The sequence below is a fragment of the Melospiza melodia genome, chromosome 10, assembly GCF_035770615.1.
Source record: "Melospiza melodia melodia isolate bMelMel2 chromosome 10, bMelMel2.pri, whole genome shotgun sequence".
Lineage (NCBI taxonomy): Eukaryota > Metazoa > Chordata > Aves > Passeriformes > Passerellidae > Melospiza > Melospiza melodia.
Window position 1 is genome coordinate 23041342 of NC_086203.1, and position 15607 is coordinate 23056948.

The 15607-nt window shown below is 42.8% G+C and overlaps 1 protein-coding gene across 3 annotated transcripts in view; it reads right to left on the bottom strand.

Moving 5' to 3' along the window:
- Positions 1-461: 461 nt before the first annotated feature.
- FHIT (fragile histidine triad diadenosine triphosphatase) overlaps positions 462-15607 on the bottom strand; it is a 517591-nt gene continuing 502445 nt past the window's right edge. For all 3 annotated transcript variants that reach the window (XM_063164909.1, XM_063164910.1, XM_063164911.1), the window contains exons 7-8: positions 8163-8266; positions 462-784 (exon numbers count right to left, since the gene is read on the bottom strand). In XM_063164909.1, the coding sequence (XP_063020979.1) occupies positions 8165-8266 (102 nt within the window). In that variant the 3' untranslated portion in view covers positions 462-784; positions 8163-8164. The remainder of the gene's footprint in view (positions 785-8162; positions 8267-15607) is intronic.

The following is a 15607-nucleotide window of genomic DNA, read 5'->3' on the forward strand; positions in this document are numbered from 1 at the left end:
TGCAATCAACAACTAACCCACAGTGGGTTTCTTCCTGTGCAGGGTTCTGAGCACAGCATTTCTTGCCCAGGGATTGCTCCATGTGTTGTTTGTGACTGGGAGCAGCCATTCCTGCCAGCCTAACCCTAATGTGATTACTATCCCATGAGCAACTTCCCATATTAATTGTTTTACAGAAGTGTTTTGTATCCCTTAAAACTCCAGAGGCCTTTTCATAATGCATTAAAAGAACAGAGGAAAAAAGATCTCAGGAAGCTTAATATTTCTTGGTATAGAACTCACCTGAAGAAAAAGCAGCTTTCCAAGTTTATCTTGGCTAGTCTGTAACAAAGTCTGGGTTTGTATGAATTGCCACACTGCTAAAAGATCTAATTTTTCTATGATAAAATAGCCTACGTACAGTAACTGAATCAAAGAGCACAACATGGAGTAAACACTTTATAATGTACCTAAACACAGTAGCTACCTGATTTTCCTGGCACTTTATTTCTATTTAGGCCAAGGGACAACTTAAAAAGATTCATTCCCAAGTACACAATTCAGAAAAATATGAGTTACAATTCAGAGCAATATTTTGAACCAGTGCTGTTTAGTTGTCTTAGCTGGAATTCAACCTTGATGATATCCAAAGGTCCAATAAAATTTTTCATGGAAGAATCCCATATTTGTAGAACATAATAAAATTGTCAAGCTGCAGCTCCAGGGCCACTGAGAACTGGAGAATGAGGTTGTTCTTTCTGGGGACTTTCTGGTGTCGTGGGATGTGTTCCAAGCACTTTGTTACCTGAGAAGTATCAAACATAACAGATCATTACATATAATAGCAGCTTTGATCTTTGTTAGTAAGATAAAATGTGAGGCTGTTTATTACTAACGACTTAGGTGCTCATTAGTGTGTTCTGACAGGAGTCAATGACAGCAATAGGCAAAGGGAAATGTTCAGTGTTAAACCCCCACACAGCTCATTGCAGCTCCTATTACATCCCCAGCAACAGAGGAAGGAGAAAAGCCTTGCACAGAACTATTTTAAAATTATTTACCAGAGCAAGAAAGAGATTTGTCCCATTTCTTATCTGCTTTTTCAATAAACTGCACTTGCAAATAATAGTAATGCCTGCCTTTCACATCAGGCTTTTCATTCCCAACTCACAAAGCACCCTTGGACAGAGGTCAGGATCATTTTACAAAAAACAAACATGAAGTGAGGCCACCTCTCTGATGTCCCTGAGTGAGACAGCACAGTGCCCAGCTCTGCTGACCGCTCCTCATAGGAACAAAGGATTAGAAAGGGCATCTTGTGTCATCAAATCCAGCTTCTTACTCTTCAAATCTATTTTGCTGTAATAGCCTCATGCAAGACTCTTTGGGGCTCATGATCTCTTATATAAACTCCCACAAATAATCTTTCAAGACTATCATCTCTTGTTTATCCTCCTCCATCCCCACCATGTGATGGGACTCTGCCTAATGCCAAGGAATTACACACCAGTGATTTGGGACCATCACCCAGAAAATGCCCCCATGCTGGAGAATGGATGGGGCATTTCTTGCCATGTCTGCTCCAATTTTATGCATCTCTTGGTGGTCCATCCTAGTAAAAGCCCTGTAATAGGTGCCATGACAGATGTGAAGGTGTTCTTGAAGCAGAGAAATAGAAATGCTGAGAGCCTGAAGCCGTGGAAGCTGTGTGTGAAATCCCTGCACAAACCCATGGCACAGGTGCTACTGCAGTGGCAGCTGGAGGCTTGCAGCAGCCCCAGGTGCTGACACAAGTGGGGCATTTGAGTTTATCCCGGACATTCCTCTGCTTTTGTGTAGAGACTGACACCCTGGCACACAACAGAGCCTCAAGTACGCTCAGTCCAACATATTTCCAACATCCATTACCCCCTTCCCTTCTCAAATAACTACTTACTGCAGGAGTTATTAATGCCTTTCCACCTACACAGCCTGGATACCGACACTCACACAAAGGCAGTGCTGAAGCTCTGAGGTCATGTTGAGCTGCTGGTTCCAATGTCTCTCTGGGCAGTTCTATTGTGCAGCAGCTACAGCAACAGGATACCACCATACAAACCTTTGCTAATAATGGAGCATGAAATAGGCTTTTGGCTTGGTATCTTCAGTTTTGTACCTTCACTTCAGAGCATGTTTAGAGCTGGCTTCAATACTGGGGAAATTATCTCAGCTTATTAAACACAGAGCTGTTACCAAGTGTTGGATGAGGGCACGGCCCCAAACTCGCTCCCGGGGCTGCGCACAGGGCTCGGCTCTCGCCGCTGTTGTGGCTGCAATTCTCCAGCCACCCACTCCTCTGTTTGATTGTCTCTCTCTCTGAAACATATGTTTCCCATTCCCACATTTCGAGCAACAGTTTCCATTGTGAGCCCCTGGTGAGTGACAGTTCGATGGCAGCCTGTGAATCGCTTGGCACGGATTTTGTGAATCTGCTTCGAGGAGGGTCTGGATGCTCGCGAGGAGCATCCTCTGGCAGCTTTGGGGGCAAGAGATTAGCACCATTTCAGCACAGGTTTGGGTGTAAAAATGCCCAGTCACAGCTGATCTCATCCTATTTGAAGCTCAGCATTGTCCTGCACCTCAGCTCTTTCACCCCAGGTCCTCAGACAAATGTCCACCATCCATGCTCAGCTTCCCCATTTCCTCTCATACAATGTGACACACCAAGCTAACGATGAATCAAGAACTGATCCCACTGGCAATATTTGATTTTGACAGGCAGCCAGGTGGGCATTCAGGATGTGGATGTGCAGGTTAAGAGAACATTTGGCTGTCAGCTTCCTTCACCAACAGTAGCACATTTGCTGCTTTGCATTTCTGCTCTACAATCGTGTCTGTGTCCCTGGCCCTGATGTTTCTACTGTAGCCATAATTACAGGATCCAAGCAGTGCTCTATGCAATTCATGTACTGGACAGCTGAATTAAATGGCCATCTATAGGGAAATGTATTAACTTTGTATAATAATGTATAAAGTCCAGAGAATCAGGTGTATAGCTTTCAGGACAGTACTACTTCCAGCCTCAAAACAGAGCCCTGGAAAGAGTGTGACGGGGACACCATTGCCTCCCACAAGAGGATGACATTTCATTTATAACTCCAGCTAGCTCTCCTGTAGCTCTGTTTTCATAAGAAATAATCACATGCTTCAACCAGAAAATAATCAACCTCAGCACTGAGGCTGCTGTGCATTAGTACAGCACATTTATTTGGGGAAGCCTTTTGCCCTGAGCTTTCCAGGCTGGGTGTCACTGCTGAGCAGTCACTGCACCACTTCTGGCTGTTTACACCTTGAAGAGGTAATGTAATTCCTGTATAAACCTTCTCCCTGCTGCAGAGTTGGAGAGTCTGGATATTCTACACTTAAAAAATACCAGCAAGGGCAGATTATGTTTGTTGGATTTGTGTTGACAATTAATTTTCCTTGCATCCCATTGAAATGACAAAAACATTATATGTACTTACTGCAGAAAAAAGAGAATTTTGGGTGGAAAAGCACAGACCCCATGATCTGATCCATCTTCTCTTTGCTATTTCCAGCTACTTAAAGCATAATGTCACACTGAAATGCACACTTGGAGTGCTGCATTCTCTTCTGACAGATTTTTATGATATTTTTCAAGGTGACCTTCATAAAATGTGTTTCTTTTGAAGCTTATACTTCATTCTCAGGTCATAATAGTTTCACACAGGCAAGCAAACTGCCAGCTCCTGCTTTCTAATTAATACTTCTTGGAGGCTTCTGAGTGGGGGATATAATTAATAGCACTTAAGTCTGGAGTGCAGGGAAATCTATAGCAGATTACTGGGATGTGTATTTACCTCAGGATTACACACAAACAGCTCCTAGACCATGTCCTCTGGGAATTGCCCAGCCCTGGCACCACCTGGCTCTGACTCCAGTGTAAGCACTCAAAAGGTTGCTCAGCTTTAGTAAGTGAGGCTCTGAAAACACTGAGGGTTTGTGCTTGCTGCAGCCTTGTCCCTGCTCCCATTTCCCATGGCACAGCCTGCTGTGCTCCTCAAAGCTCCCTGCTTTGCCAACAGGCAGCACCAAGTGCAGAAAATATCCCAGACCATGCCTGTGGTGCCCACCCAGGGCACAGCCTGCTCTGCAAGTGCAGGCACAGCATCTTCTGGGACAGACTGTCCTCACTGCATCCCACATTCACCCTGTGGATCACAGACACAGCCATTTCTTTGTGGGTCTGTGCAGTTTAAAGTACCAGAAATGACAGGAGGGTTTTTCTTACAGTAAAACAAGCAAAGATGGGTGTTGCAAGGCATTTTGTCTACTTGTCTCAATTTAAGGGAAGTGATGGGATTGCTCTGGTGTTCACTCTCATGCATGCAGCAGGGATTGTCACACTCCAGAGGTGCTGGAGCAGCATCAGATGCAAGTCAAATTGCCAGTTTAAATTCCCCCCTGGCCAGCTGCTGCTATCAGGGGTAATTTCCCTGCTGAAGGCAATAGAACAGCATTTTTTCACACATGCAGAATCTTGGTGCAGAACAGGCAGCTGTGAGGCAGGATGAGTGCTCTCAAAGAATGAGTGGGGGAAAAAAAAAATAAAATTTATACTTTTTAGAAAAGCTGGAAAGACTATATTATCCAGAAACATTGCCAGACTGGGGACAAGGGGGAGAACTGACATCAGAAATCCTACAAGACTGTGCAGGACACATTATTTGAAGGGATTTCTACAGGAATTTGGCATGTTGCAGGACACAAAATATTCAAGTGGTTAAGCAATTAAAAGCTATTGAATATTTGTAACTCCAAGCACTTGGCAACAGAATATCACTGTCAACTTCTTTATGCAAAGGGACATTTTGACATTGTACTTAAGACTGACTACTTTTCTAATGGCATAAAAGTATTACTTCAGTTATGCACAAAATAGGAAAACTACTGAAACTTGTGCAGCCTGGTTCTTTCTTCAGAAATAACAACACAGAGTGAAGCTGCCTTTGAAGAGAAACATTTTTCACATACTATCTGAAGGTTAAAGTCTTTTAATCTTTAGCCTTTTTGCTGGCATGTGCAATTTAAAATGCTCAAAACAGACTAGCAAAACACTCAGCTATACATAGCTAGAAAATTCAAAAGGCACATCTGAAAATAGGCCTGGAAATTAGGGTGCTGCATCAAATCCTGCTCTTTGAGTAGGGACCTTTTCCCTGTGCATTCACCTCAAAAAGCAACCAAGTTATCAAACACAGCTGACCAGAGGACAGAATGAGGAACAGCTCCCAAAGAGGCTGTAAAGAAGTAAAATCTTTGTGCTACTAACAAGAGAGTGACTAACTGGGGAAATTCTATATTAAATATCCTCCTCCCCTAGAAAGTTTTCCTTTCCTTTTCTTTCTCTCTTCCAGAGCCACATGAAGTTCTCCTGAGCTCCAGCTCTGCAGGCACAGTTCTGTGAGCAGAAAGAACAAGTCCTTCTAATGAGGTGGGACACAGTGGCATGGGGACACCCAGGGGAAGAGCAGAAACACATGCAAAGCACAAATTCACTCGCTGATATTGCACACACAGATAAAATATTTAAAGATAAGCCTTTTCTCAAGGGTGGAAACTTAGCAAGGCTAAATGTGTTCATTTCCTTAAGCAAGTGGGTGGATATTTTGGGTCATCTGGGGACTGATGTAGAAGCACTTAACTGTAGTTAGTCAGCCAAGAGGGAACAGCACCAGCAAATGAAGTAGGGAGAGAACTAAGAGCTGCTTGACTTACTCAGGTATTTATTAGGAAAAAGTTACTTGCAAGTCCTTCTTGATTAGATAGTCTCTAAATACATGTAAAAGGTGCTACTGGACCTAGTCCAATCATACAGGAGTTGTGGCAGGTGGAGAAGGACTTGTCATAAATGTGAGGGTAGCTGGAAAAGCCCTAAAACACAGCTCAGCCTGCCCAGGCTAAGCTGGCTAAGCTGGGTTTCTTTAAACAAAACAATGAAGTACAAAAATAATGCATGAAGCCTTAAAAATTGCTATTTATTAGCTGCAGAACACCCACATTCAGCTCTTTCTGACTTTCCCTATGCTGCATGAAAAAACCTCAAGTCAAGTGTCATTCAGGTAAACCCACAAATGGCAAAATAAATCCTTTGTAGGTGAAATGCTAAAATAGCTTCAAAGAAGAATGCATATAACCTTGTTAATTTGCCAAAAGTTTTCAATCGTCATTGCTTTAGAAGCAAGGTTAAGAGAAAAAAAAAAGGCTGAGAAATGCAGAATGCATAGATATATCTTTATCTCAGGTTCAGAGCATTAAACTTCAGAAGCAAAATAATGTTGGGGAGAAGAGATTGACAGTGATGCCCAATGTTGGGAATCAAGGGTTGGAAGGACTAGGCACTCTCATGATAATGATGCCAGGAAGATTTAATTTACCAGTTTGTTCTAGGAAAGGTAATGACCTTAATATCACGGGAAACGTATCAAGAGGTCATCCATGCAGACACACACTGACTCATTTTCATAATAAATGGAAATAGATGTCCAGCCACACCAATTTGCTTGCAGGAAAGGATTTATATCATCTATCCAGCTTGTGTTTAGTATCAGAAGAGATAAAGAACATTTTATTGATATGTGGGGATTTAATTTCAACCCCTTTGAGAATCTCAAGGAAAAAAAATGCATTTCCAATTTATTTCTGACCAAAAAAAAATCCCCCCAAAACCTACCAAATCAATAAAGGGAAACAATATCACACTGGAATAGGGATGTGCCATTTTCCCCTAAGTACTATTCATTGGTTGCTGGGCCATAGATGAAGCACCACATAATGCCTCTGTTAGAGAAGAGTGCTTACACATGCATTACCAAGGATATGCTCTTCCTGCCTGAGTAATTCACATTTCAGCAGCATATTTCTGAGAAGGTGAAAAGTGGGTGTCTAAGTGCAACTCCAGCAGCCCCTGCAGAAATGTGACTGTGTAGCCCAAACCCTGGAGGTCCCAGCTGCTGGGGAGGAATTTCCTCCCCAGATGGGAATAAATGTGTTCCATGGCTTTTTCTGTGCACCCACAGAAGGGCTGGCACAGCTTCTTTGGCTGGAGGAGACAAGAGCATGGTCACGATGCAAGAAAAAAAAAATGGAAGGGGAAATTTGAGGAACTCCAAATGGAGTCATCCAAAATGCCATCCAGATAGCATTTGAGTTTGCCATTTGAATGGCACAGGAGATGAGAGCTGCCACCTCAGTGTGCCACCCCTACAAATGTGGGGTTTAGCTCAAGATTTCTCAAGCCAGGCTGCAAGCAGTGAGTCACAGAGAGAGAGGAGGGTTATTTCTGGGATTTTGGTTCTACAGAGAACCAAAACAGCCAGAAATGACAGAGAAGTGAGAGTGCTGGATGATGGCAAACAGCATATGGGGAGCAGGGGAGAGGGAGATTTGGCATCCTTGCTGCAGTATTACATCCCAGCCCAACTCACATTGATCTCCAGGGGCCAGTTCATTTCTGCAGAAAGAATCAGGCTCCTGGGACTCAAGGTACAAAATGAAAAACTCTCAATTTCTAGAGCACCAATGTTAGTGTTTGCCAAGTGTTTTCTCTTTTCTATTCCTCCCTGAAAATCTTTCATTTTTCTTTTAAGGTCAGTGGAAAATTTAGCAGAACAGGCAGTTTTCCAGCAGGCTTGGTTTTGGAAGTTGAACTGATCAAATCATTTAATACTTGACAGGTGAGGTTAGAATTTATGCCCTCTATACTGAATTCTGATGCAGTTTTGTATGTATAGGTGCATATGTATATGTGGTTGTACACAGACACAGCAGTTTTAGCTCTGTGTAGAGGTACCAGGGCTGTTTTCTGTCCTTAAAACAGAGGGAGGATGTGTTAGGTTAAAGACTCCTCTTCAGTAAATGCTGATGATTCTCATTTCTAGATGCACCATTATTTTTGCTGTCTGGAAACAAAATGCTGTAGGATGGTGCTGATTTGTTCAAGAAGGAGCATCTCATTTCAGCCACTGCTGGAGTGCTGTGACCTTTTGGAAACTACACAAAACTAAGAGCTTTGTTTTCTTTTGTTTCATTCTAGATATTTGCCCTGTTGCCTTCAAGAAGCCTCTGGAGGCTTGAGCAAAGGCTTGAGTGCTGCAGGAGTAAGTCAATGGTCAGATCATTACCTCTAATTTTCCTGGAAATATTTATTCAGAATTTCTGCCTCAGCTGCCATTTCTTCTTCTGTCCTCCACTTGTCAGGGGAATCATCTTTGTCGTGGCGCTGCAGCTTTTTGAGGGAGACAAGAAAAAAAAGTCAGTTTATTATTTTTCCAGTTTTAATGTCAAATTTAGGGCAATCAATCTAACTATTCCATGTGCCTTCAGGATGGATGAACCTGGTGATGAAGAGAGGAAGGCTGAAGGCTGCTGGTTTGGAGTGGTGACAGTGGCTGCATTTACCAGGACAGCACCAGGTGCCGGGGTGTGACAGGCAGGGACAGGCTCAGCTTGGTGGGCTGATGCTCAGAGACTCTGTTGGTAATTGATGCAAAGCTGGCAGATAAATCAACAGGAAAACACTCAGGTCCTTTGAAGCACCCACCTCACCAATGGAGTGAGCTGGACACCTTGTCACTATTTCCTGTGAATTTCTCTGTCTTTTCCTCTGCCCACCTTTCCTATCAAAGACCTATTGTGATAACAAGGCCCTGTTGCAAATGTTTCCCACCAGCAGTTTATATTAATATTTTTTTCATTCCTTCTCTGCATGCAAGTTATCAATCCTTCCCTGCCATTGCTGAAAGCAAGACACATCCCTGGTCTAGAAACAAAACCTGCTATTTTAAGCATAATTATATTTAATTGATTTCTTGGGAAAAAAAAAGTATAAGAAACATATAATTTTTGCGTCCAACTGGCACACTATGCCCACAAAAATTTGCTCTATCCCATATGCAGGAACTGTTACATGAGATTGTCCCAGACATGATAATTTCTTCCTTTGCCACTCAAGAAGAAGGGAGCAGCTGACAGCTTTGCTGCTTTCCTGAAGAGGGAAGCTCCACATTAGGGTAAATACTGGCACTTGAGTGACTGTTTGTGCACATGTCCCTTCAAAGAACGCCTGACACTTGTCAAGTGAAGGCAGCATTTACACCAGACAGCAGAAACATTTACTTAACAGACCAAGTGTTAAGATTCCAGTGGTTCCCTAGGTTTAGAGCACAGCACAGACTGCATTAACAGCACCAGTGCTTCTAAGGAACTTCATATCACCAACTTCCTCTTAATGTCACAAAAAAAGAAAAATTGAAAACTAATGAATTTACACCTCTTACTCCAGGAAAAATTATAGTATAGAAGATAAAGTGGTGAAAAAAAAAAAAAAAGATGAAACCATGATGAAGCTCCAAGCAAAGTGCATTACTGGATATGGAATGTTTAGCAATAAACTAGGATTGTTAGCACACCTCCAACTCACAAACACTTTTATTTATGCTATGTTTCTCCTACTCTGAATTTTGCTGCCAGCTAGAGTCCCATGTAGCTTTACACTCTGCAGCACAGATTTCCCCTGCTCAGCAGATGAAGCTGCATGAGAAAACCATTTCCTTTCATGCCAATGCAATGCAGTAGCTGTAGGCAAATTAAAGTGTATTACTGTTTGACTCAGAGAAGACTAATCTTCATTGTTACATTAGTGCTAAGTATGTTATAAATCCATCTTGTAAGAATGCCACAGAATGAGAGAGAAAGATTTAAAAGGCAGGGACTGGTGCAGTGCCCTGGGTCCACAGGTCTCTGTCACCCTCTGCTCACACCCACAGGGGGTGGAGGCACCACAGCTGACCTGGCCATGAGGTATTGGAAAGAGTATCCATCATCCTGTGCTTTCTGTGGACTGGGAATGCTCACACCTCACAAGAGAATGCACCAGGACAAGGCAAGGGGAGGTAAATCTGACTGAGGTGTGAGCTGTTCTCTGAAAAAAGCAGAGTTTTGCTCATTCAGCCTAATGCTGGTAGGAGGTGCAGCAGGCAAAAGCTGGAAGGCAAGGGAGAGCTGCCCCTGCTCCTCAAGGTCTCTTTGTTTAACCAGAATTGCTTTCAGTGACATGATTTGGCTGCTGCTCTCCCTTCTATCTCATTTCTGCACAATCCAGGTGAGGCTGGCTCCATGTGGAGAATGGTGAAATGAGGGTGTGACTGGTAGGTGGTGATTCTTTTTTTTCCTCTTAAAAAACCTGAAATGAGTAGTAATAAGGAGGGTTAAACTGCAATGGTTGGTGTTGTTGTTGTCTAAATTAAAACTGTGCAGTTACAGACCACAGTGACTTCTCAAAGCTGGCAAAGGTGAGGGTTCCTTCTGCTACATAACTGCTAACCTTTAAAAATAATCAATCTTTGAGGTTAAAACAGATGTATGGAGAGCAGCAATGAATCCTGAAACTTGCCTGGAAGCCCAGCAGCCCTGGCTGCCAGTGCACAGCCCAAGGACACAGAGAAGCCCAGCCAAAATACTACAGAGACTGTCTTAATCTCTCTTAATTAAAACAAACAAAAACATTTTCCATGAAGTAAAAAATTTATATAAAGTATGATTTTACATAAAGTGAAAAAAAAAGTAAAAAGTAGCTTTAGCTTACAGAGGCCCTCATGGGGAGAACTGAACGTGGCTGAAAAGTTGTAAAGCTGCATTCAGGAGAGGAGAACATAGATATTGCAGTTTTAAATTGTACTGATTTAGAATTCAGGTGGGGAACAAACACAACAGTTCATACTTGTTTCTTGGGGACTTCTGTGCCTCAGAGTGTGCTCATGTTGACACACACATTCAAGTCCCAGCTGTGAATCTTTGCAAATGTCTGACTTGTATTGAAAGTTTGGATTAATTTGAGGAAGCAACACTCTCTTGCACCTCGAGAACACTCCAAGGTTCTGCTCAACCTAAATGGCAAAAAAGTGCCTCTATTTGCCAGATATCAATTCATTAAAAATAGCGATTTATCCATCTTTCCTACCCCTGTCAGAGTAAAAGCTGGATAAGTTAGGCTGACATCCTTATTCAGATATATCCAAACACAGACTAATTGAAGTTTGTGATACTTTCTGCACAACAATTCTACTTCTGCAAACTCACAGCACACCAAGGCAAGGTGAGCCTATAAAACCTTTTCTGTAGGGCTCCAAATTAGTTACCATTTTAAAGCAGCTAGTACTTGGCCTGTTTTCATAAGAGGAAGGTGATGCAAAAGCATTGCACCAGGTGGACAAAATATTTTACTGCAAAACTCCAAAAGCCCCAAATTCTCTGAAACCAAACCTGTTTGTAGAGACTCTGCAGGAGCATCTCTGAATCCTGAGCGTCAACAGGAAGGTGAGCAACGCCCTCAGCAGAGCCTGGATAACTCCCAAAGGAGGGAACAGGATGAGAGAGCACAAGCAGCCCTTTTAGACAATCTGTATTATGCTAAGTTTTTCTTTTAATATTCTGAACCAGCACTGGGACACACATTAGTCAGGTCTCTAATCACAGCTGCCCAGCAAATTACACACTGGATCTGCTCAACATTCCTCAAGCACCAAGGCTCGTGTTTGTAACTCCAAACATCTTCTTGCCTTGCAGTACAAATAAATGCACTATTTCTAAGATATGCCCTTTCTTCAAGCAGATCATTACTGATGTCTGACTTCTTGGGCTTCCTGATAAATTATCCTCTTCTTTCACCTCAAGCAGAAAATGCTCTTCCACCGATAATCTATGACTGTCAGTCTTGATTACATGTAAACAGTGGAGCTCTTTGAATATTTCTGCTTGTGAAAAGTGTTCATTTTCTCACTCATGTCTCCCAGTGTGAGATACTGGCAGACCTGACAGCTGTGCTTTATGTTATTTTATTAAAGTTGCTAGTGCTGCAGAATGGGCTATGTTTTTATCACTGCAATTCTTAAGGGAAACAAAATATTGTTTTATAGCACATTCACATTGGGGGACCTCTCCTTCTTGCCCTTTGTGGAGGAGCCCAGAATTCTCAGCAGAGCAGACTACAGGGGACCTGGGTCTATGACTGGCTGTTTCTTGAAGTGATATGTATATTATTTTTTTTCTACTTATGCCATAACATCATCAGCAAAGCAACCTGTGTAAATACAGAGCACTAGCCAAAATTATTGGGAAAAAGCTTTTATGGTAGTTAGAACTATTCTCACTCCCCATGAATATTTACAGTTGATAGTTAAGAGTTTATAACCTCCAATGCATTTAACTAAAAGAAAAATTATAGTGATGGAGAGTAATTACACAAAACTGCAGCAACATAACAAAACTCAGCTGCTTCAGCAATTATAAAATATAGTATTATCAAAACCAGCAGCTACCAAAAAATAGAAAGAATGAATTTTTGCCAGTGGCTTGAATCAGAGATCAGCCATTACCCAGCTGCTGGTGTTCATTATTACTAACACACCTTGGGATATCCAGGCATCTTTTCTATAGTTAAATCACACTGTGGTGAAATATTCAGAGTGATTTCTCAACATCAGATTAACACATGAACCATGAGGAGGCTGAAAATCTAATTTCTTCTCACCAGTAGTAACCATTTCCAGAGGGTGGAGACAAACTTTATCCCAGGGTGGCTGCTACACCTTGCTTCCCCCAACAGAGTTGTGACCCAGACACTGCAGAGCACACCCCTGCTCCTCTTCTTGCACTGCAGCTGTGGGGCAGCTTCCACCCCATGGGGGAAAACTCCTTTGGTGATAGTGGGATGGTCCTGGTGATGGCTTCCAGCCATGTAAGCCTCCTCTGCTACTGCTTTTACAACTTAACTCCTGAATTGTTTCCTTTGCCCTGCTCCCCCTGGTCTTGACCTCTTTGCTCTTTTCCCCCAGTGCTTTCTTTCCTTTCACTTCTCTTTGTATTTCACTTATAACCTCGGAGTAAGACTTCATTTCCACCCCACTGCACTATGTGATTAAATGCAGCATTGACTGCTATTATCTGCACCTCCTGCTATGCTCCAGCCTTTCCTCACTCTCTGCTGCCTTGCTGAAAGGAGTGTGAGCTTTTTGGTAGGTGCCCTCCTCTGCCAGTCTGAGCCTCCCGCCCCCATCTCATTTGCCTTCAGCTGTGCCTCAAGTCCTGACTTGACTTGCAATGTAAAATGAAAGAATAATGGATGAAGCACAGCAGTTTCACAAAGCAGCTTCTCAGGGATGCTGGAATCACGTGCCTTTACACATCCTGTTCCACTACCTGGGAAAAACCATGGGGGGAAATCCTTGCAGCAGCTCCCAGCCCTGGGCTCGTCTCCCAGCTGAGGTCACCCCAGTTCTGCCCAGGGCCCAGGAAAGGCAAGAACAAAGCAGAGAACGAGCCCAGCAGGCTCCCCCTTGAGCACACACACAACACCCACCAGACTCTGTGTTAATGCAGGGCTGGAGGCGCCTCTGCCCCAGCAGCTGCTGTGGGATCAGCACCCCTTTCCAAGCGCCTTTCCCCCTCCCAGCCTCAGCAGCTCAGGCAGTTCAGAGCTTTCCACATCTCTGGGCCCGTCTCCATATTTAATTACAGCTACAAAACTGCTGTAATTTAATTGCTCTAATTTACAGTGAACACTGCAGAAAAAACCCACATCCTATAATTTTCTCATCTGCTGACTTTGCTTATGATTCTATATCGTACAGATATCTGTGTTTGCATGAATCAGAAATCCCTGATTTTGGGGTGGGTTTTACATGCTGCATTAAATCTGAATTATTTAAGGAGATGGGAAAAAACCCTAAATTATCTGCATTTTATATGAGGCAATTTTTAAAGTATCTACTGGAAAATCCTTCTCCAATTGTTTTACTGCTTCTGCATCAAATATGCTGCTACCTCCCAGCTGCTGATATTGCTGCAATGCACATATTCCATTGGAAACCTCAGTTTATCAAAAGTGTGGTTTAGAGAGTGGTGGTTCTTTACCCTCCTGTCGACTCTTTGTCATAGTGACTGCAAATATTTTTTCAGTTTCATTGTTGTGCTTTGAGGAAAGACTTGAACCCCACACTTCACATATGAATAACTACACCCTATTTAGCACTTAGATGAAGAGAATTTTATGAAAACACGTAAAGGGTAAGTAAAACCCTTAAGCATACATGTTTAAGTGCTTGGCTAAAATAAACTCTGCAAACCACCGTTTCTAACAATTCTGATAAGAAAAAAAAGACTAAATATAAAAGGCATCTTAAGAAATTTGCTTTTGAAAATATAAAAGACAAGCAAGCCCACAAGCAGAACGACAGTTGCACAGAAAACACGTTTACCATTCAGTGAAATATGTAGATTGCACTCTGAAGAGCTCAGATCTTGACATACTTCCAGTTTGGCTCCAACTGAGATAAAATTCTTGGAAAGTGAGCACATTATAAAGAAGAGACTTGAAGGAATATCCACTGGGGTAAGAAGCCTTGCCAAAGACTTGGGGAGCTGCTATTTACAACCTGATTTGAATCCAGGCAAGAATCTATAAAAGTGTTTAGATAGATTTTCACCATGCCCATTATCGTCCTAATTAGCAGATAATGTTAGAACACCTCTGTAGTCTTCCTCACCTGGGAAGAGAAGGTGGATTTTTGTGGGGAGATTCCTAATGGCCTGGGCTACAGAGGGCTGTCTGCACATGAGAAATGTGTCACACAGGGACCTGGCTAAGAAATGGCAATGTCATCGGTGTGATAACGTTGGAGGAAACCTTATCCTGCGTGCACAGCCTGTCATGCAACATTACTCATTTGGAAAAAGGCTATTTTTAATCAAGGAAAAGCACTTTAATCAAGGATAGAGTCAGTGATTCAAAAATTTCATGCAGGTGCATGCATTACTTGACTGAAAGGCGCTTCCCAAGAGGTCAGAGCTGCAGAGAGATGTGCATGTCCCACTCCAAGAGCAGAGATAACCTCGAGGTACCTGAATCAGGGTGATGTATTCTGGCTCCTGCTGCAGTGAGTTTCAAAGTCACAACTCCCCTCAGTAATCTTCTTAACTTTAGACAAATATTTGCCATACTCTCAATAAGATTCACGACATGCCAAGGAAAACACATGTGTGTTAAGGAGGTTGATTTGGTTTATTTGCTTTCTTTGTCTTTTTCTGACAGCACAAAGGATATCAGCTGCAGGGGCTGTGGTATGGGCACAAAGCCAGCTCACCACCAAGGGGAATGGGAGCATGCCCTCATCTCCAGGGGGGAGTTCCACCTCTCTCAGCACATCTCTGGGATGTGCAGGAAGAGCCCATAGTGGTCAGAGAGTATTTCCTCTTCTCTGGGGAATTTGCTTATTGCTATTAAAAAAATTCCTCACCCTGCAACACTTTGTGAAATGAAGATGAAAACATTCCATCAATGTGTTCTGGAGTAACTCACACTCTGAGTCACTCCCTCCACTGGCTGTAGGAGGATTTCAAGGAGACTTCAGAGTCTGAAATGACACTGTGGTGAACCACAGGGGCTTCACAGCCTGATTTTGTGTATGCTTCTCAGGGCACCCCTCACTCACCAACAGACCATCACAGGATGATCCTGCCTGCTCTGCTTTCCCAGGGCTCAGGATCACAACACTCCTGGATAAAGCTACAT